Here is a 22,786-nt window from a genome sequence, read left to right as displayed (position 1 = left end):
TGAGGTCGCACAAATCCTGCTCGTGATTCTCTGACCGTGACCGCAGCGTCCATCTTATCTTCGAGGTCGTTCGTCCGGTTGCCCAACTCGCGAATCTCCTGCGAAAGACGGTCGGCCAGCTTGGAGGTAGCGGAGGACAACTCCGACTGCAGCATACATTTGAATCGGCGCAGGAGCTCAGCATCCCGCAGAGATGGGATGGGAGACTGCAGGGATGGCTCTGGTGCCAGGTCCTCCACACTGCCAGGGTCCGACCCACCTATGGATGGTGACAGCGGGGGACCCAAAATCGCGGCTGGGGCTCCATCTGAGGTCCCGGGGGAGAGCCGCGAACCCGCGGCCGGGGTCCTGGAAGTCCGCGGCGGCTGGCCCAAAATCGAGGCCCCGGCTTCAGCCGCGATCGCCGGCGGGTAGGCCGCAAACTCCGGAGCAGCCTGCCGGGAGCTGGAGGCACGGGCGGCCAGCGTTTTTTTGCCCATCAGGGCACTGGAGAGACAGGGGGGCCAGGGAGGAAACAGAGGGACCCCCCCTGAGGAGTGAAAATCGGCCGATGTGTCCGGCGGCCGAGGAGTTAATTTAGGAAGCAGCCATCCTGGTTGCTGCTCACGAGCACCCCCGGGGCTAGTTTTTCAAATTTCTGATGTCAGAGCTGTCATCACTTTTTTGTGAGTGATTAAGTCCTTTGGTGTGTGTGTGTATGAGTGCGTGGAACTATTGACAGAAACAGATGCAGGAGGTCAAACATTGCAAAAATTGATCCTTTCATTTGTCTTGGGGTTTTGGAGCCATTTACCATGCACTGTGGGTGCATTCATCTTTTGACACCGAAGTAAACAGGCTGAAACTAATATCTAGCACACCCTAGTAATGCAAACCAAAAATTTGCGATGTATACTTTTTACCACAGACTTCATTTACATATATATATCTCATACACACACTATATATTCACTGAGAGTAGGACAAAATTATCTGAGCCCGTGTTTGGCAGGTTACATGACAGTTTATCTTATTTAGTCGTATGTAATGTTTCCATTTTCTCTACTTGAGTCAAACGTATGCCAGTGAGCGAACCTAAAATGAACTAAAGCAAGGGACCAACATGACCCACTGGGTTTTATTTACTAAAGCTGAAGAGTGCAAAATAAGGCTCCGTTCTGCATAGAAACCAATCAGCTTCCAGGTTTTATTGCCAAAGCCTAATTGAAAAAGCTGAGGTTAGAAACCAATTGGTTTCTATGCAGAAGTGAGCTCTACAGCTTTAGTAAATAAACCATGGCAAGGAATCTATAAAACTTAATGCTTTGTTGTCAATATTTTAAACATGTGCATCTACAGTTCTGCTATAAAACCAATTAAATTTATGCCACGTGGTCAACCTGTAATCTTTTCTGCATTTGTCTGCACAACTTGGTCTTGGTAAAACAAAATAGTCTGTAAATCGAGGTGCTTGTGAAGTTAAAATTTACATGGGCTTTATTTTTATGAGCGATTCTGTTATTTGCAGACCTAATTACAGTGTGGGGTCACAAAAGTAAACAACTCAGGAAATTCTTTACTCACACAACTGCGGGGAAGTCTGGTAATGGAGCAGCTTCAAAAAGTAGCTGAAGGCCAACTTGAACTGTCTCTCTGTTGTCAGAAGTTAAGGCAAAAGAGAGCGGTGTAATCAATCGCTGGTCCTACATAAGAAAATAAAAAATACCTACAAGTTAATAGTCTACAGGCGCAGTAAAACACAAATAAATTAAACAAGGACACAGGAAAAACATAGGTAAATGTAAAGAGCAGATACTTTTTAACGTGGATAGCTAGTTAAAGCATAGCTTTTGTTTATCCAGATCTATGTACTGCCCTTATCCCAATAAAGCTAAGCAAATGTCTGTTCGGAAACAAAAGATTAGACACAGCCTGCCCCAACCTTTTTATCCCACAGAAGCCAGTTAAATCATTTTCAGGTCTCGGGGCTCCCCAGATTAAATGTATTCATCAGAGTCAATGGGAAGAGTACTCCCCTTACAGTAGTGAATGCCAATCTTACAGACTGCTAAAGATATCACTGGTGCAATGTTACTGGGTCTGTATTCACCCCGTTTCAACAACAGACAATTCAACATAAAACATTCTAACATGCATTATGGCTAATGACATTTGTTGTCTCTGGTTAGCTGACACAACTGTTTGTTTTACATACATGGCAAACTGTGCCACAGGAGCATGTATGGCAACATAGCATACCTGCAGTATCTTATAGAAAGCAGCTTCCATATTGGTTACCATCTGTTTTAGCTTGCTCATAAGATTCAGAGTTTTCAAAATTACATTTGTTGAAACATTGCTTTGAGGGAAAAAAAAAAAAAAAAAAAAAAAAAAAAAAAGAGAGAAAGAAAGATTAAAGCAATTAGTCACTAGAGCATCACTACAGGCATCTTGATACAGCAGTAGTTGGAATCACATTCACACCTAATGCGAAAAATCTTTTTAAATTCTTTTTCTTGGAATATATTGAGGGACACAGGAGTTTAGAAAGAGTTGGGTCATATCATTGTCCAGAGGAGGTTGTGTTAGGAGGTTGGGACACTGGCAAACAGGAAAAAATTATAAGCAATCCCTGAAAAACCTCTTCTCTACTCAGCATTAGTGTTAATTTTGTTGACAAATATTTTCGTTATAGTTTTTGGCAGCTGCACGTTTTCAAGTGATGAAAACTAAATGAAAATAACATTCAGCTTCCATTCAGATGACTAAACCATGACTAAAACTGCATTTTAGTCAAGCCAAAATGAACAGTGGTCAAAAAGCAATATTCTTGTTTGTTTATGAAACTTGGTTTTATTTATACAGATGTTACTTGACACTTGTTTTCATTAGTAACAGAGAATGGTTAGTTTTTATATCCAGGTAATATGTGCAATGGCATTACAGCCAACAGAGTTTAGTTTTTTTTGTTTTTTTTTTTTAATTTTAAACTTGCACTTCTGTTTGTCAAAAAGCAATATTTTTGTTTATGAGACTGAAGATTTTAGTTGACTAAAATGTACTGGAGATTTTAATTGAATAAACTATGGACTAAAACAATTCAGATGACTAAAATATGACAAACTAAAATGGCATTTTAGTCAAAAGACTATGACTAAAACTAAATTAACGTCAGAATTCACATTGCTTAGCATGCCTCAGTTTTGTGAAAAAGCAATACACAGGTCTGGTATAGAACACTGAAGAGTGGGAGCGGTGTACAAAAATCTAATTTTTGCTATCATCCATCGACACCTGAATTCAAGATACAGTTAGGACAACCTAAAGAAGTACAACAGAGGGGTTGGCAACATCTACTGAAAGACCCAACAATTTTGGTAACTGTCTGTAACGTAAAAGTACCTGAAAGGCTAATGTCCAAATCTGAGCCAGATAAAGCACTAGCAAGACAGGGAAAGTGCAACAACCAAAGGGAGGCCACAAAGGACCAATCTGGTGCTCCAGACCAGGCCAGATATCACTGCCACAAGGAATGACACTACTTGAACACTGAGCCCGAACCAGCAAAAAAGTTTGAGAGAACCAACCAGCAATCCACCAAAAAACAGGTGGAACAACAAAAAACCCAGAAGAACGGAAACTAGACCAACAACGAGAGGTTTCAATGGAAATAAAAACAGGGACACGTCCTATAATAACAGGTCTCCTGAGGAAACCTTGAACATTCAAAACAGGTTCATAAGAAAAGACCAGGCCAGCCAACATAAGATTTCAAACCCTTAGGATTCAAAGAAAGGCGTTTCCATGATGAGAAAAGAGGTTGCCTGGTCAAACAAATAATCTTGGATATCAATGGGCCATTTGAACCCTCACAGCATAATACTTCAACAGACATTTAAATGACACTTAAAAACGGTAGAAAATTCAAAGGCTACCAACATCAAAGTCAGACTGACTGAAGGAGGATGAGCAAGCGGCACCCATACAAGGGTAGACAGGGATGAGGGTATGCCGCAACCCAGGTTGGTGTACATGAACACTATAACAGAAGGAGGAGCATGACCCATTGATCTAAACACCTGGGTGTCCCAGAGGTCTGGCAGAGGAAACTTTGCAACCCTGTCTAGCTTTGATTAAAATAAATAAATAAATAAGAACATGGCCCTAAGAATCATCTGACCTGTCCCAGTCCAGTGAAGCATCCTCAGCTGTGGGGCAGGAGTCTTAGCCACACTGCTAAGAAAATTCATCTGATTAAGGACAGAATAGGGAAGGAATCTGAAGGAACATCTCCAACAGGCTGTGAATAGGCCACAGAAGGAAGATCCAAACTACCCGAGGACCTGTTCTGATCTACAAACAGCCCTACATGCATTCATATAAAAGGGATTACTGACCTCTGGCTTTAAACCCTACCAGCTGAGTGGGAGTCAGGCTTGGAATGCCTATGGCACTCGCTGCTAAAGCTGGATATACATGGTTAGTTTTTTTTTTTTTCCCCTCAGCGGATGGGCTGAATAAAAAAAAAAAAAATCCTTCCCACTGTAACATAGTATTCTGACAGCAGGGACTCTCCACTATCAGAATACACTAGTCAGCGTCTGCATCCGCCAACTGTTTTAAGTTTACTTTTATGGCCGGATTGACTTATCTCGAACAAGGAGGGCCAAGCACAGACGAAATTTGGTTGGTCCCTGTTGAACTGTCTGAATATCGATCTGCCTGTCCCCACCTTTAAGTAGTTTAAGAAGGGTGGAATTCCCCCAACCCGGCCACCTATGGTGCTACAAATGTCAAATCAAGTCCTAGGAGATGACGCCCTGTGAACAGTAACCAAATCAGATGCTCCTTGGATGCATCAATAGCATCTTAAGAATGCAGCCAGGGTGCCCCTTGCATTTGTATAGATACCAGTGCCATACGACACATACGTTTAAATGCTTGTAACAAGCCATCACAACTGAAGTACAAAGCACCAGACAGCTGCTCAATGAAATGGGGGCATACCCCAGTGGTGAAGGGATCCTCTTGGAGGGATTCTACCCATTCTGACAGATTAAATTTACTGCCAAGACAGGGTGGAGAGCCACACCAGTTGATTCAAACTGGTATTTAAACGTGGTAATCTGTCATTCATTCAAGGTGAGCACTTGTTAAACCTGGTTGGTGGTGTGCCCGTTAAGGTGGTTGACTAGTGCCTCTGACTGGAACGGCCAACCAAATATAAATTCTCTCTCAAAAGGGAAAAATGTTCTAACACACCATCAGGTAGTACTCAAGAACCTTCAAGATATTTCCATATCTCAAAGAGAAGTGACCCAAACACTGGGTGTAGAGTGAAGGTCTTTGCAGCTGTAGAGGTTCTAAAAGACCCAAGGCCTGTAACAGCACATGAAACATGGGGACATATACATGGACTATCTTACATATTTTCTATTGAACAGTGTCCCAACATCCTGCAGGCAGCAGTGTAACTTAAATGTATCTGAATTTCTAAATCCCTCAAACGGATAAAAAAAAAATAAAAGTTATTCTACCATTTCATCTTTTAAATTTTGTATCTATATTGAATTTATTTTGTAGATGTATTAAAAAATATAGCTTTGACAAAAACTTGTAGAAATTATCTTGTAGAGAATATTGGACCACCGTCTTTACCTCCAAGGAAGCATTGCTTAAAAAGAAAAAAAATGCAATGTTAGGAGACATTTGTTGCTGTTACTTTTTTTTGTTTTATTGAAACATATATAAAAAAATATGCAAACTAGCTTGACCAGTTATGGTAGAAACAAAGAAAAACACAGGGTTAAAACAACCAATAATTCTGCCAATGAGATGCGAAGGGTAAGACCAAGCTCATCCTTTACAGCAGAGGTCCCCAGGTCCTGGGACATGGACTGGTACGGTCCATGGCCTGTTAGGAACCAGGCCGTACAGCAGGAGGCTTGATCTGTATTAGAAGATTCATATGGGAACGGAGAGCTGCCGGAGCGCTGCAATAGGGGGCAGAGTGGTGCAGATTTTTGTTTACCCTTTTCTTTTTTTCCATCTTTAAAATTAAAAACTTATGCAGTGTCCTATTCTGCTATGACAATGCTTTTCTACATTTGAGCTTTTAGGTTTCCCAAACTTGTAATCGTCAGTAAAGCACTATAGCACAATTATCAGGTACACCATTGAAGCCCAAGCTTTCGTTGATGCCTTCCCTGTTGCACATGGTCAATCTCAATAAACGTTTTGGGTTCCCTTGGGATTACCGTATTCCATATTGAGCAGTTTGTACTGTTGTCAGATGATGACTTGTGTATATTGGATTATATGGTGTAAGTTACTTATATTGCTCTGACATGTTGGAGACTGCTTCTCTTTTGTAAAAAAAAAAAAAAAAATAATGCAGCATAGTTGTATTTTATCATAGACATAGGCTGCGTTACAGTGTGAATGTAACAAGAAGAAAACAATTGTGCTCACCATGTCCTTGGGGTGAGACGTTTTACAATGCAGTAAAACGTCTGTCACTGCACACTATGTGAATGAGCCCTACAGCAGCTCACATTACTACCCGAGCTCTGCCTCCTGCCAGATCACTGGCGGTGTTCGATCCTTATAGGACCATGAACCTTACTATAAATGGCATAGGCGAGGGATCTAGGTTGCGCACTCCTTATAAGAATCTAATGCCTGATGATCTGAGGCAGTGATGCTAGCACTGGGGAGCAGCTGCAAATAGATATCATTAGCATGGAGACTCCTCCCTATGCTCACTATACTATACTACAATATAAGAACAGTGACTATGTTTAAAGGATAAGTTCACCTTTTAGACAAAAATAATAAATACATTTTTCTTTGCAAGTGAAAAAAAATTTGCATTTATTATTTTTGTCTACAGGAGCCTGGAAAGCATTGCACCAGTGATCAGTAGATCACTGATGCCATGCAGGTATCCTGCAGACCTGTCAGAATATCTGGTTGCCGCACAGGATGTAAGGTCAAGCAGATATTCTTACAGTAAGCTTCAATGAATTGCCACGGCGCTCCACAGCGACGTGGTAGTTCATATTATAATGTACAGCGCTGAGCAAACTGTTGGCGCTATATAAATACTGTATAAGAATAATAATAATTGAAAACTGAAAGCATTCACGGAAGTGTGGGTGGAGCCCCACACATCCGTGCTGTTTTCAAATTTGACAGATAGCAGGGGAGACGTTTCCTCATACTATCTGCCAGAGGCGGGGGGGGGAGGTGGGGGGTGTTCAGTGGCTGTGGCTATGGGAACATGTTACACCCTAAAAATGGGTGGAACATGTAATTTATAATTTATTTATAAACCTGTTGTAGGATCTAGAAATGCTAATTTAATTGTAACATTTCAAGATGTTAATTTTGAACTGGGATAACATACATTAAGCACATGAATAAACTTATTTTTTTTAATGAAAGACACACTTACAAAATCTCAGAGTCCACCATTTTGGCACCAAAGCTGGAATTCACACCAATAAACGTGAACTCATATTCTACCAAAGAAACACATCTGCTGACAGCCAATATCCTAGCAAGTCGAGATTTGAATACATCATCACCACATAGAGGTGAGAATGGTTAAGGAAAATGTTAAAAGTGTGTAAGTGTGTGTGTGTGTGTGTGTGTGTGTGTGTGTGTGTGTGTGTGTGTGTAGAAGTAAACGCCACACAGCCTTTTTAAGAGAAAAAAAAACCACAATGCTGCCAAAATCTCCATATTGCCTTTATTCTGGTGTTCTTAGAACCTAATCTCTGGAGCTTTGAGAGTTTTCAAGGTACATATTGCCAACACTCTCCCATGTGCCCCAGACCATAGAGAGTACAAAACACAAAGCCCTATGACCAGAGTCTCAAGTTATGCTAAAAAGTCACAGGAGAAGACATTCTGATGTTAGCACAGTTACAATCTTTTCTGGATATTATAACCAGCTTAACAACTAGTCTCACTTGTTCCCTGAAAGGGTTCTTAAAGCTGAAGTCTTGGTAGATATAAAAAGACACATTATGCATCTTTGTATTAAAGTAGAACGAAAGGCAAAACTTTTTCTTTAGTTTTGGATAAAGTGGAGAGGAATTGGAACTGTCAGGTTTTATTGTAGTCTGTGACCTTAGGGAGATTCACCCTCTCTATTTGGGAAATCCCAAATTTTGGGTTGTCTCCAGAAAAGTAAGAGGGAAAGTCCGGGTGGCCTTGAGGGTCCCCAAGGGATTCCCTCTCACTTTCCATTTTGGCTATGGGACCAGAAGTGAAGGTAAATCTCCCCAATGGGCACAGATGGCAAAAAAGAAACCAACAGGGGTTCTAAACCTTAAACAAGTAGGTGCTACACCCAGAGAATTCCCACGGAGGTGGAATGTAGGTGCTCTGGCTCTATGTGTCTTCCCAGCACAGATGCAAGTGAATAATGACACTCATCTTCCCGAATAATAAACTTTACTGCGTAAAATGTACGTATAAAATGGCTAACGCATTTCGGCAATAAGCCTTAGCTATAGCCATGGCTATGACTAAAACTTATTGCCGAAACACATAAGCCATTTTATATGCACATTTTAAAGTTTTGCCTACAGTTCTACATTAATAAATCACTATGTGCATCTTTGCAACATATACAAGTCTTGGAAATTTAACTTGATATCAGCCTCTGGTAATCCCCTGTGCAGCAGCAGCGGGAGAGGGAGGGGAATCACAGACAGATGTGCTGTATGCAAATGCACTGATAAGGAACATGCCGATTGGGAAGAGAGAGCAGAGAGGTGGCCTTGGTCTTGCTGACTGCTCTTTCAGTATTCCATTAGAAGGCTGTGGGCAGGATGGTGTTAGCAGTGTATTCATTAACTAAAAGTGGTGTTACCGTCCCGACTGTGCTGCCTGGCAGAGCTGTGTACATCTAAGGACCAAATGGCTAGAAATGCAATACCACTCCCTCATATATATTTCATCTGTGTATTCAGATGTTTTCCTTTTTGGAATTAACTATATGGTGGTCTTAATTGTGTGCTCCATCATGCAAATCCACTTACATATATATGAATTAGAAATAGTTCAGAGCAGCCTTATAATTTAGACATACCATAATACTACCCTGGACTAGCTAATACATCAAGGTATATTTGATTTACTAATTCTCTAAATTAAATATAACCTAATATACATACATGATCTAAACCGGTACATGCCATTAAAACGTGTGCCTATTGATTGCACAAGTTCATTTAGGCTGAATGGTTTTTCAATGATTCATAACACATGGAGGTCAAGTGCGCCATTATTAGAGAAGAGAAAGTGTAACCCTGTCCTAGTACAGGAGGTAGGGGGGCAGAAAGGGTGCTGATCATAGACCACAGGGTTAAGCAGGAGCCAAATTAAGAAATACATGAAGTAGAATTTAAGCTGATCATACAAGGGGTGGAGAAAGAGAGGGGAGACAGTTTACCATGAAACACTGGAAGAGGTATAAACTGATAAAGTACCAGGGGAAATCAGAGAAAAGGCAGAGAGTAAATAATCATGGATGGGGTGTGAGGGAGGAGGTGTAGTGTCAACTGACACTTACAGGGAGAAAGCAAAAGATGGCAGAAAAGATATGATCATGTAGAAAATGGGAGGTGAACGTGGGATGGGGTGGGAGGATGGAAATATACAAAGCAACAACTGAGTGTTGAGGGATGTAGAGGAGAGTAACAGGCGATTGTGTTCAACCAGGACAGGTTGCAGAGGAGAAACTGGTCATACTGGTGAGGTGAAGAGAAAGGCATCATAATCACAATGTGTGAAGTTGTGGTACAGCTGTCTGTCAGCCATGAGGGGAGAACATCACCAGTACATGTTAAAGATAATGTGGATGATTTTTTCCATTACCTTGATAAAAAAGGAAAATGTTATTAAAAATTAACTGCATTAAAACTGTACAAAAAGGATATTGATCAGAACATCCATTGCTTTTCCAGTTCTTTCACATTTCTTCTTAATCAATACTTCATCCAAAGTTTGATCAGGAACAAGAAGTTGATCAAGAATGACAGGAAGCAGAAGGTCTAAAAAGCGCTCGGCCAGCTGACTGACGCCTTTATCAACAGCATCCTAAAAATAAATAGAAATATATTATTAAAAATAAATAAAAATAAGAAAAAATAAATAATATATATATATATATATACATATACACACACATATATATATACACATACACACTGCTCAAAAAAAAATTAATGGAACACTTGAAAACACATCAGATCTCAATGGGGAAAAATATCATGCTGAATATCTATACATATATGGACTAGGTAATGTGTTAGGAATGTAAGGATGCCCCATCGTTTGATGGAAATGAAAATTATCTACCTACAGAGGACTGAATTCAAAGACACCCCAAAAATCAAATGTTAAAAAAATGATGCAGCAGGCTAGTCAATTTTGCTGAAATTTAATTGCAGCAACTCAAAATGGTACTCCGTAGCTTGTATGGCCCCCACGTGCTTGTATGCATGCCTGACAACATCCGGGCATGCCCCTAATGAGACGACGGATAGTGTCCTGGGGTATTTCCTCCCAGATCTGGACCAGGGCATCACTGAGCTCCCGGACAGTCTGAGGTGCAACCTGGTGGTGTCGGATGGACTGAAACATGATATCCCAGAGGTGTTCTATTGGATTTAGGTCAGGCGAGCGTGGGGGGTGCTACTGAATGGTGTCAATTCCTTCATCCTCCAGGAACTGCCTGCATACTCTCGCCACATGAGGCCGGGCATTGTCCTGCACCAGGAGGAACCCAGGACCCACTGCATCAGAGTAGGGCCTGACAATGGGTCCAAGGATTTCATTCCGATACCTAATGGCAGTCAGGGTGCCATTGTCTAACCCAGGGTTTCTCAACCTGGGTTCTATGGAACCCTAGGGTTCCTCCAGAGGTTGCCAGGGGTTCCTTGAGAAATGAGCAATTGTTGTAAGTTCCCACTGACACCATTGATCTTTTTAGCAATCTGTAAGGGGGTAATTCTTCCCAATGACCAGAAGTGTAAGGAGCATTATTTCCTCTATCACACTAATGTATCATAACTTGTAGACAGTCATTTTTAGCAGGGGTTCCCTGAGACCGGAAAGTTACGTCAAGGGTTCCTCAGAGTTGAAAAGGTTGAGAAAGGCTGGTCTAGTCTGTAGAGGTCTGTGCGTCCCTCCATGGATATGCCTCCCCAGACCATCACTGACCCACCACCAAAACGGTCATGCTGAATGTTATAGGCAGCATAGTATTCTCCATGGCTTCTCCAGACCCTTTCACGTCTGTCACATGTGCTCAGGGTGAACCTGCTCTCATTTGTGTAAAGCACAGGGCGCCAGTGGCAGACCTGACAATTCTGGTGTTCAATGGCAAATGCCAATCCAGCTCTATGGTGCCGGGTAGTGAGCACAGGGCCCACTAGAGGACGTCCGGCCCTCAGACCACCCTCATGAAGTCTGTTTCTGATTGTTTGGTTAGAGACATTCACACCAGTGGTCTGCTGGAGGTCATTTTGTGGGGCTCTGGCAGTGCTCATCCTGTTCCTCCTTGCACAAAGGAGCAGACATCAGTCCTGCTGATGGGTTAAGGACCTTCTACTGCCCTGTCCAACTCTCCTGGAGTCTCCTTCATATTCTTGGGACTGTGCGAAGGGAGACAGCAAACCTTCTTGCAATGGCACGTATTGATGTGCCATCTTGGAGTTGGACTACCTGTGCAACCTCTGTAGGGTCCAGGTATCGCCTCATGCTACCAGTAGTGACACTGATCCTAGCCAAATGCAAAACTAGTGAAAAACAGTCAGAAAAGATGAGTAGGGAAAAAAATGTCATTGGCCTCCACCTGTAAAACCATTTGGATATCTCCTGTCCAACAGAGGCTAATAAAATTTAGGATCATGCTATACAAGTGCACTTAATCTATAGACATAAAATGTTCTCATTTACAATTAAAAATGCACATCCAAATACAGTAAAAAGGACATTTTACCCACCATATATTCCTTTCTTGAATTCATTGAGGTACACAGGAAGCCTGTCTGAGCCACCGTAAAATAGTGGAACAAAAAGCAGGTTCATCCTCATGTGGACCATCAAAGCCAATCTTGAATCTGGAGCAGTAGTTGCAAGAAGTTCTCACAGCCTGGACAACATCCAGGCAATAGAAAAAGAGGTCCTTTTGATGACCTGAAGCCAAACAAAGGAACACAATGTTCTTGTTGAGGTAAAAGGCTGAAACTACCTTTGGTAGGAAAGTAGTTCTGGGTCTAAATATCACCCTGTCTTTGAGCAAGACCAGAAAGGATTCATTACAGCATCAAGTCAACAACTCAAGGAATGCAACTTTGTGGGAGTGCAAAAGGGAATACCCTTAAAAGGTTCAAAAGGTAAGTTTAAGTGCCCAAGAAAAATCAAAATTCAGATCTCATGGAGTTAAAGGAAGGCAAACATAGGGGGCCGCATGGAATACACACTGCATAAGGGACCTGATCAAATAATGGGAAGCCAGCAGTCTCTGAAACACGACCGAAATCGCACAGACCTGACCATTAATGGTGCTAAAGTCTGGGCCATACTTCATCTGTAAAAATGCAGGGATTTGCCCCATGGAGAATTTCATGGAGTGAAAACCTCTCAACCCACACAAAGAAAATTATGCCTTCCATGTGTATTGATAGACTTTGCAAGAAGTAAACTTCCTAGCTTTCAGCAGTGGGAATAACCAATGCAGAGATGCTTCTGTCCCTCAGTATCTGTGCTTCAATAACCATGCCATTAAGACAGCCAGCAGGATTGTAAATCTAAACTTGAAGGCAGAAGATCCAATCTGAAGAGCCTACAGAGCATCCAAGAGCCTCATGAGAGAGAAAGGTGTAAATCAGAGCATACTGATCCCATGGAGAGAATCCCTGTACCTGGAGACAAACCTGTCCAGTTGTTGTTGAACCTCAAGGCCAGGAAATATACAACATCCCCCCGTGAAACAGGTCTTTATACACATCTGGGTGCAGTGTCCAGGTGCAGTTAGTTGAGGTGGTTTGTCTGCCAAAACGTACAGGGCATAAAAGACTGGAACATGAAGTTCTGCCAGAGTTAGGATCTGCTCTGTTTCTGCTTCTAAATTTTTGGTTCCTACCTGATGATTGATGTATGCCACCTCTGTGTCGCAGTGGGACTGAATCTAGCTTGTGTGACTCCAGCGTAGAGATGCTACAGGACCAACCTAACTGCAGCTTGTAATCCCTGGAAACCAGCTCTCACACAAGCGTTTGATATGTAGGCTGTCCAAATGTCTGCAAAGGTAAACAGATTTCCCTCTACTTTGGATAGTGGGAGAGCACCGTCAGGTTTAAAGGATAAGTTCACCTTTGGGAACATGTTACATGTTCCACCCATTTTTAGCATTTTCCCATAGCAGCAGCCGCTGTCCGTCACTTCTCCCCGTACTATCTGTCAAACCTGCCCACACGGCTGCATCATTCATTTTCATTCATGGACTTCCATGAATGAACGAACTGCAAGTCCTGACAGCCTTCGTGTCAGCTTGTAGTTATCAATGAACTGTGGAGCACCGTGGTAGTTCATTGAAGCTGTCAGAATATCTGCTTGACCTTACATCCTGTACAGCAAGCAGATATTCTGAGAGGTCTGCAGGAGACCTGCATGGCATCAGCAATCTACTGATCTCTGGTACAATGCTTTACAGGCTCCTGTAGACAAAAAAATTAAATGCACATTTTTTTTACCTGCCAAAAAATGTGCATTTATTATTTTTGTTTAAAAGGTGAACTTATCCTTTAAGAAGACTAGGGGTAAGTCTTTCAAGAGTCTTAGACTTCTTTGGCTGGGGAAGAAGAGCACTCTTCCCATCTGTGGTATTCTTGATGAGGGCATCCAGGGTAGCTCAAAAAAGTGTTGTGAATCAAAAGGTCATGCTGAGCAAGCCCTTTTTAGAGGCAATCTCTGCAGTCCAACTTTTTAGCTAAAGAATAGACCTCCAATAACCCATCCACAGTGTAGCTCAAAGCTGCAGGCGTGAGTTCCAGATGCTCTATTACCAACGATCAACTGACATAGTATTTAGATCACTCAGGGTTAGGCAGATCAAGGTCATGGCAAACAGGTTGCAATGCTGGACCTGCCAGGGAGAACACAGCTCTAAAAAGGACCTTCAGTCGCTTGTTGGTGGGGTCCTTAAAAAGACAGGTGCATCCTCTACTGGGAGACACTTTAAGATGAAATACTGCTGGATCCACAGAGGGGGCAGACCAATTTTTAGCAAAGTCCTCCTTAAACACTTGCCAGGCACTTTTACCCTCTTCGTGCCCAGGCCAATTTTCAGCTTTCAGTTCTGTTGCACTGCGAATGACAACTGTGCTGTCATGCAACATTTTACTCATATGACATTTGTATAATTTCTTTCACACAAATAGAGCTTTCTTTTGGTGTATTTAATCGCCACTGGGTGATTTACTTTTTACACTATAAACAAAAAAAAGAGCAAAAAACGTGAGAAACAAAAAGTTTTTCTTTGTTACTATTATATTTTGCAAACAGGTAATTTTTCTCCTTCACTGATGTGCGTTGATGAGGCTGCACTGATAGGAAGCACTGATGAGGTGGCATGGATAGGCTGCATTGATGATGCTGCACTGATAGGCGGCAATGCTGGGCACTGGTGGGAGGCACTACTGGGCACTGATCATCAGTGCCCTGATGATCAGTGATGTCCTCTATGTCGGTTATTGGCAGTGGTTAAACCGGTACAGGACAAATAGGTTCTTGGGAGGTATAAACATCTTTACAGTTTTAGGAGCACTAAAAGAGTCCTAGACTAGGGAATATGCTGGCTACAGGCTGATCCTCTAGCTTTAAAGTGGTTGTAAAGGCTCAAGGTTTTTTACCGTCATGTATTCTATTCTTTAAAGTGGTGCAAAACGCATGAAGAGCTAAAACGGTTTTTCGGTCTGAGCGTGATGGCAGAGGATTATGACTCCTCAGAGGCAGGTTTGTCTATCAAGGACTAGAGAGACTCACCATCTGACATCAGGGCTGATAGCCAAGCGGAAGCTAAAACCAAGGTACAGTCAGAGACCACACGCATCTGTGCTATTTGGCCCATAAAATCCTGCATGAGTGCAGCAAATCCTCCCTAAATAGAGCAGAGGCGGCAGCCAAGCTTGACAGCGCTAGAAAGACTCCAAAGATGGCACATAACAGAGCACAAAATTCCAGGCTGCCAGCATCTGTCACATCTGTAGGACACTGCCAGCAGCACTGGTGTCTTTAATGAAATGTGAGTTGGAGACACCCAATACAGCGGGACTGGCCACGTATTCACAACCAGACATGTTACACAGCAAAATGGAAAGTCAGGGGAACTCAAAGCATGAGGCCAAGCCCCAGGTACACATGAGCCTAACTGGTAGGTAGAAGGAGATCGAGTCACTGTACGCAGGCAGTAGGAACAGACCAAGGATCATCTGTCTCATGCAATCAGGAGCACCAACAGAAAAGGGATTCCTTGACACTGGAGGGCAGGGAAAGTGTGCTGAACACTTGCAACACTCCACCCAGTGGATGATGCCATCACTCAAACCCTCAGTGTAAACCCCTCCTGTGGTTAAAATGACAGCCGACTCACAATATGAGTCTGCAGATACAGAGCAAGTGCTCAGGAAGTGCCACAGTTCTCGACCTGAAAAGTGCTCAGAGATCAACTTTTACCAGGATGTGATGACCATAAAGTGCCACAAGAACCCAGAAGATTAGACTTTTCTCAACATTGCTGAAGAAAACATTTATCCTCGTAGGAAAATAGCAAAAAGCATGCTAGTAGAAGGTGTTATCCTGGGCTGATCTACAATTTCTTGTTTGCCAGTGTCCAATCCTCCTGTAGGCAGCAGTAATACCTGACAATATAAAAATATAACTCAAAATATAACAAACTATTTACTTTGAATCAAACAAAACAATAGTTAAAAACCAACATACTGCAAACACTTCTTTGAAGAGCTCCAAAGCCAATACTGCACAGTTCTGAGGAGCCTCCAGTGAATGGCTTGACCAATGAACAAGAGCAACAGCAGGCTCTGGAGATTTTGTGCGTGGTCCCAGTCTCCCACTCCCTCCACTTGGAGCAGATGGCTCTAAAATCGCTTGTCGCAGAAGGTGCCTTAAGTTTGTCACAGAGCAGAAAGCCAGCAGCAATTCCAAGACCTGAAAAATGACTTGTTATTAAGTGCAGTAGAAAATATAATTCTATCTATTATACTACAGAAGAATCACAGAACAGTTTAATAGAGTTTACTTAAAATAGCAAAGCTGAGATCATGAAAGCGGAGCTCCACCCAAAAGGGGAAGTTCCACTTTAAAGCTTCGTTCCCCGCTCCCCATTAAGGACTGGCACCTTTGGGGAGTGGGGGGGAAGGGGGGAATGAGAGGACGTATCCAAATTTAATAGGTACCTGCTCCCGCTTCAATTGCCTAGGCAATTGGAAACGGAAGTTGTCCTCCCCCCTCCCTCCCCATAGTCTTCTGGGACACGTGACTTGTCCTAGAAGACTACAGGACCATTCATAAAGCTCAGCGCTAATCGCGCTTTTGCAGTGGGCAACTAGCTGAGAATTCGCAAGCTGTCACAGCTGGGTGCCCACACTGAAGATGCAAACGCTGGGGCCACAGGACAGCCAGCATGAACACACCACTGGATCATGGGAGAGGTGACTGGCTGCTTTTTAAAAGTCAGCAGCTACTGCCTTTGTAGCTGCGACTCATTTTTAATTTTGACTGGACCTTCGCTTTAAAAACAAACATACTTCTGTTAGGAACTAAGGGCCAAGAAACACTTTTGCAGTCACAAGTTATTACCTTACTGCACATTATGGGCATTACCATTCATTTTGATTGACACCCAAATGCAGCAAGGCAACACAGCTTCACCACACATACGTTGCAGCACAAAACACACTGCATCAGAAAAAATTCAGCATTTTCTGGTACACTCCTGTGCATTGGTAGCTCAGTTCAGAACAAATGGGCTGCCTTAACACAATGCACATGCCAGACCACATTAATGCAGTGCACAGAAAGAAGTGTGCATGAGCCCTTCAAATATACCTTCCACAAACCTGGCCAAGCCAAACTGAGAATATGATGTAAACATAAAAAAAAAAAAAAAAGTTAAAAAGCTAAAACTAGTTTAAAAATGATCAGTAGATCCAGAGAAATATAGACAGCTGAAGGTGTATGCAAGTCTTAAATTTCCTAGAAAAATAGATATGGCCCCTCTCCTTCCATCTCTATCCTTGAAGTTTTCCATCATATTAACCACTTCCCTCCCGGCCTATGGCCAAATGGCGGCCGGCAAAAACCCTCATCTTTCCGGGTGGATGCCATATGGCATCCTTTTGGGCATGCGCAGTTTGTGCGCCTGCAGAGCCGCGCAGTAGCGCGATCTGTCACCGGCCGTGTACCTCGGACACGGCCGATGACAGATCTGAGTACCGGCCCCGTTGCCGGTACCATGTGACCTGCTGTGACCAATCACAGCACGTCACATGACAGTTGTATACAATGGATGACTTCATTCATGTCATCCATATACTAGTGTGTCAAGCTGTGAATGGTCACAGCGATCACATACACAAGCTGGGCCAATCACAGCCCAGCTGTGTCATGCGATTACTCGTGGCCAAATCACAGCTAAGCACAAAAAAAAAAAAAAAAACCCTGAATGAATCGATGTCATTCAGGTAAATGCTTGCTTATAGCAAAGTAATTCTTTGCTATAAGCAAATTGTGCAAAAAAAAAAAAAAACAAATACTGATCACTTCACCAAAGTAGTACAATGTTACTATGGTAACATTGTACTACTTTGGTCATAGTGAAATATGAAAAAAAAATCTTAAGAAAAAAAATAAAAAATTAAAAATAAAATTATATTTATTTTTTTTCATACTGTCACCAGTCAGTGTCCCTGATCACCACCATGCCAGTTATATGATGATGCTGTACTGCACTGGTGACCGTATGTAAAAAAAAAAGTGAAAATATTTTTAAATTTTTTCATTTTCCCGAAAAACAACAAAAAAATACAACTTCAAAAAACTCGCCATGCCATATGAAGTAGGTTGGACTGTCTACTTTGCAAAAAGGGGTCATTTGGAGGATATCTGTTCATTAACAAGTCAGATTATTCCTTTCATTCATATAAACACAGCCTGCTGTACTATAAATATCAAATCAATGATTCATGCCCGTAAGGCATCCTGAAACACAAGGTGTATAGAAGTGAGCTAAACAATTACCTTCAAAGCAGAGTCTGGATCTTTTCCATGCAGAAGTCCCAGGACTTGATTAAGACATGAATTAAAATGCTCATATCTAATAAAGTAAAAAAGATTAAAGATCAGTGTGTAAAAATATAATTATAGAAATTAAAGCAAAAATGAAAAACATCTCCTTTTGAGCAGAATGGAGCATTTTGATTGCAGTCCAGCTAAGCAAAATACAAAAGCTGTTACATTTTCATGACAGCCACCGGCTGAAAGGCATGCTACTATTGTCAGGCGTCAGTGAGCTATCCTCAAATTTATATGGAGACTTCAATAGAAAGGCCAGAGTTGTAGTGATTTTCAAAAGAGCAAGTTTACCAATCACCTCTAGGGACAGGAGCCCATGTTTTCTAACCACTAACACTTTTCTTATTTCGAACAATTAATCCACAGTTTATAGGTAATGCAACACTTAACCAAATTGCTCCTTGTAATAGGTTAGGTACAATAGTAAATCTGTAGTATATTTTATCTGTGCATGGGGATTACATGAGGGTGGGATCAATGCCAAAACACATTTACAAAGGCTATGGATATTTAAAATGTTTATATATTTTTAACAGGTGGCATATAGCCTGTGATTGAGCCTGTAAACGGCACCTGAAGTGGACCGTAATGCTCAGAAATCGGACAGGACTTTTTCAATCTGCACTGAATCTGCACTTCCAGTGCACAAGACATATGTGAACAGGCATCAAATGAAGCAATGTTATTTCACATGTCAGGCAGACTAGATGCAGTTCAAACCCTATCCAATTCGCATATATGTGAACCGGCACTCAAAATAATTCTCAACAGCTTAGCATACACCACCCCACCTACTCCTACAAAGCACTTGTTCTTTGTTTGTAATATAGATTAGAAGAATGGATGTCAGTGTTAGTGGCAGGTTTCTATTAACTTTGAAGATGGCTTGCTCCAAAGTGTCTACAAAGGTTATTGATGGCTTGTTTCAAAATGCGTTTACTGCATGTTCAGTATGTGTACATATTTGAATGTCAATATCCGGGTCACAGTTTCACAGCTCATATTTATAATATTGACAAAAAACATCCTGTGCTGAATGTTTATATTTTAAATAAATAATAATTGAAAGATGTGGCTATATTTGAGAAGAGAAAGAGAGCGCTTTGGGCTCCTTTTGCCATTCCTTTAGAGCAGAACCTAAAGCAGAACTGGAGGCCTTTTTACGGCAGACTGCTCACACTCTTCTGTGGAATGTAAACAGTACTGCGCATGCACAGTTCCGCTTATATCACTGGCATGGTCCCTGTGTGCCAGGATGGTGCTGCGCAGGAGTTACTTATTCCGCGCTGGCTAAATGAGATGCCCGAAGACTGGCACCTAGGAAAAGGTTGCTGTGGCGGGACCCAGACCGATGGAGAAGAGGAAAGTAAAGTGCCTTTAGTTCTAATTTAAATTTGTTGATGGGAGGGCTCTTGACATTTTATGCAAAAAAACATTCATCATATTGCAAAAATGTACTACCTTGTCAGGTAATCAGCAATTTTGGGGTTCTTCAGTAGATCCATAAGAAGGTCAACAGAGTACTTTCTTGTTAACGTCCCATCGCCATTTACAAGAATGTTAAAAATTAACTGAAATGTCTGATGTATATTCCTGGAATGAAAAAGCTATAAAAAACACATTTCCAAAATAAGTACATACTAGCTTTAATCTCACGTAGAAATCTGTTTAAGATGCTCTATGTTTGCATAGGGAAAGTACTTTTATCTGTATATTTGCTTATAAAATGTGTGTATTGAAGTCAAAAACACACAGCTCAAACCAAAAACATGGAGAAGTGCCTGACCTTGCTATGACAGCTGTTTGCAGTGAATTCACACTTAGCAGCACTCACTTCACAGCAGTGATTGAAGTTCAAGAGCATAAGAACTGACATGCTCTTCTGCAATCACCAGCAGCTAATCTGTAAATCACTTGGATGACAAGTTACAGAGCAGTTGCTGCATGGAAAGTAGAAAATGACCACGATATACTAAAAACCTGACCATTTATAGGTCAAGAACACATGTTTTAACTTGGAACGAAAACCATATACTTACAATAACTTATAACATGCAGTATATACATTTCTACAAGTGTATCACAATTAGGCTATAGAATGTTAACCTCAGATAGGTTTCTATAGGCTATTTCTAAAACAAAAACAGAAAAGTTACATAGCGGACATTTAAGCCAAACCCTAGGCTAAACTAGATTCTTGACTTATCAGTAACATTGGTTTCCAATACAGTATAGGACACAGGCTTCTTTAAATCATTAAAATGTGTTGCATGCATTTACCTTTATATGACTGGACACCAGCAAAAAAAGAAAAGGCTACACGGGCATTGTCATATATAAAGTTGGCCTCGGTTCTCAGCTAGCCTCAGTTCTGTAGCAGTGATAAGGCGGTCAGAAGAACAAAGGGGAGGGTCCTGTATCCTGTGCTGGACTAATGGAGATGCATTTTACTGGTAAGTCAAGAATTCTATTTTTCTGATTGTACAGTAGAAAACACAGGCTTCTAAACTATTACAAATGGGATGTCCCCAGTGTACAACTGAGGGGTGGACAACAAAGCAAACAATGCCAATAGGCCTAGATAACAAGCATGTCAAGAAGGGTTAAGCAGATTCAAAGGACAGTCTCCATATAGGGCAGGATTAATCAGCATGTGGTCCAGGAAGGTAGGATGTTTTAGTAATTTAGTAATCCCATACTGGAAAATTCCTCCCTAGAAAAAAAATAAGGTCCGATGGGCTGGCTGAATGACCTGCAGAAGCAGGGTGTCAGAATGAGAGCAACCATCAGAGAAGAAGGTATTAGGGCCCCGAAGCAATGCACTACCACCACCAAGAGAACTAAAAGGCAGAGCCTGAGCTAAAAAGCCCATCCGACCCCATTTTTGTGCTCGTGATCTGCCATGCCTGTGAACAAAATGTCCTTTATGGGGTACCCACAACCTCTGCAGTAGTCGAGCAAGAGGAGAGATGCCTTGGTGCAAGCACCCGTAGACAGCTGTAACCCAGGACTTGCGAGAGTAAACCACTATCAAAGTACCCTCAGAGCAGGAAAAACAGGTGCTGGCTGGCATCCGGAGTCTAAAGATGAGGCAAAGCAAGCAAGTCCAGTAACCTCCACAGGAATGAGGTGCAAAAGGCAATAACGTCCATTTGCACATGCGCAGTTGTGTAACATTTATGCAGGTGGGGAAGGTGTAGGTGCAATATTGCAACATTATGAATGCCCCAGAAATAAAAATGCAGCCAATATCACTATTTTTTCTGGAACCATCACTTCACCACGGGGAGGGTGGATAGCTGTTACTATGGGGTACCAAAGAGACAACTGTTTAAAGGGCTCCTGCCCTGTATTCACCTCTCAGAAGGAGAAACAATGGTCCCTGAATCTATGTACTACTACCACCACCAAGGAAGCCAAATGCTGAGCCTGTGCTAACAAACCCATCGGACCCCATCTCTGTGCTTGTGATCTGCCATACCTGTGAACAAGATGTTCTTGATGGGGTACTCATGACCTCCACAGTAGTTGTGCAGGAGGAGGGATGCCTAGGTGCAAGCACCTGTAGACAACTGTAATCTAGGAGTATGAGTTGGCTTTGCCCTGCACTGTGGAGTGGAAAAACCAAGATAAAGTGGTATTTAGTATTTTAATTTTTTTAAACTTTTACTTACAGGTAAGTTTATAATAAAGCTTACCTGTAAGTAAAATCAATATCTCCTAAACATGGACCATTTAGATATTCTCTCTTTTTTAACACCTTGTAAAAACTAAAACTGGCACAAGCATCCTGAAGGAACGGCATACTTGTGCTGTTCCTTCAGAGCACTGTGCCGTGGTCCGAGATTTCGGCGCATATGTGCATGAATAACATCACTGCGGCTTGGCCTGTCAGGAGGCTGGAGCTCACGCACCCAGAAGGAAGGCCGGGTGAAGATGGAAGCCTCTGCAGCAGTGACAGCGTGCCACTGGAGGGCTTTGTTTTAAGGTAAGTTTTACATAATGTCCTAGTATGCGATGCATTACCTTGCAGGGGACTTTTTTTTTCCTGCGGTTTACTACCACTTTAACACTTATCTCTAGTGAAAAGCCAATATACAAACATAAAAATTATACCAGAAAATTTGATAGACTCTGGAAGCTTGGTGGTGCCTGGCCTGGTTCCATTCTGATTTCAGACACCAGGGGGCGCTCGCAAGCAGCGATTCAAGATGGCCATGCGCTAGCGCTGCTCCTCGCCGCCTGGACACATCTGCTACAATTGCACACCTCTGAGGGTTCCCAGCTCACCCCACTACCTGATCACTGGATACAGTGATCCTGGCGCACCTCATGGGGAAGTGATCCATCTCCAGCCGGGCGTCTAGTGCCAAGCCGTCCGGCAGCGACCCAGACAAGGCCTTTCCGCCTGATG

At 42.2% G+C, this 22,786-nt stretch overlaps 1 protein-coding gene across 1 annotated transcript in view; it reads right to left on the bottom strand.

The window, feature by feature from the left end:
• Positions 1–22,786, bottom strand: part of CIP2A (cellular inhibitor of PP2A) — a 68,962-nt gene that overhangs the window by 21,636 nt on the left and 24,540 nt on the right. The window contains exons 7-13 of the mRNA XM_089692232.1: positions 19,834–19,979; positions 18,319–18,394; positions 16,003–16,227; positions 9,933–10,092; positions 7,436–7,577; positions 2,239–2,338; positions 1,564–1,682 (exon numbers count right to left, since the gene is read on the bottom strand). Of these exons, the coding sequence (XP_089548358.1) occupies positions 1,564–1,682; positions 2,239–2,338; positions 7,436–7,577; positions 9,933–10,092; positions 16,003–16,227; positions 18,319–18,394; positions 19,834–19,979 (968 nt within the window). The remainder of the gene's footprint in view (positions 1–1,563; positions 1,683–2,238; positions 2,339–7,435; positions 7,578–9,932; positions 10,093–16,002; positions 16,228–18,318; positions 18,395–19,833; positions 19,980–22,786) is intronic.

Source organism: Staurois parvus, unplaced genomic scaffold (genome assembly GCF_062004578.1).
Source record: "Staurois parvus isolate SC_StPar_1 unplaced genomic scaffold, SC_StPar_1.0 ptg000580l, whole genome shotgun sequence".
In the NCBI taxonomy this organism is placed as follows: domain Eukaryota; kingdom Metazoa; phylum Chordata; class Amphibia; order Anura; family Ranidae; genus Staurois; species Staurois parvus.
This window is presented reverse-complemented; position numbering and strand designations above follow the sequence as displayed.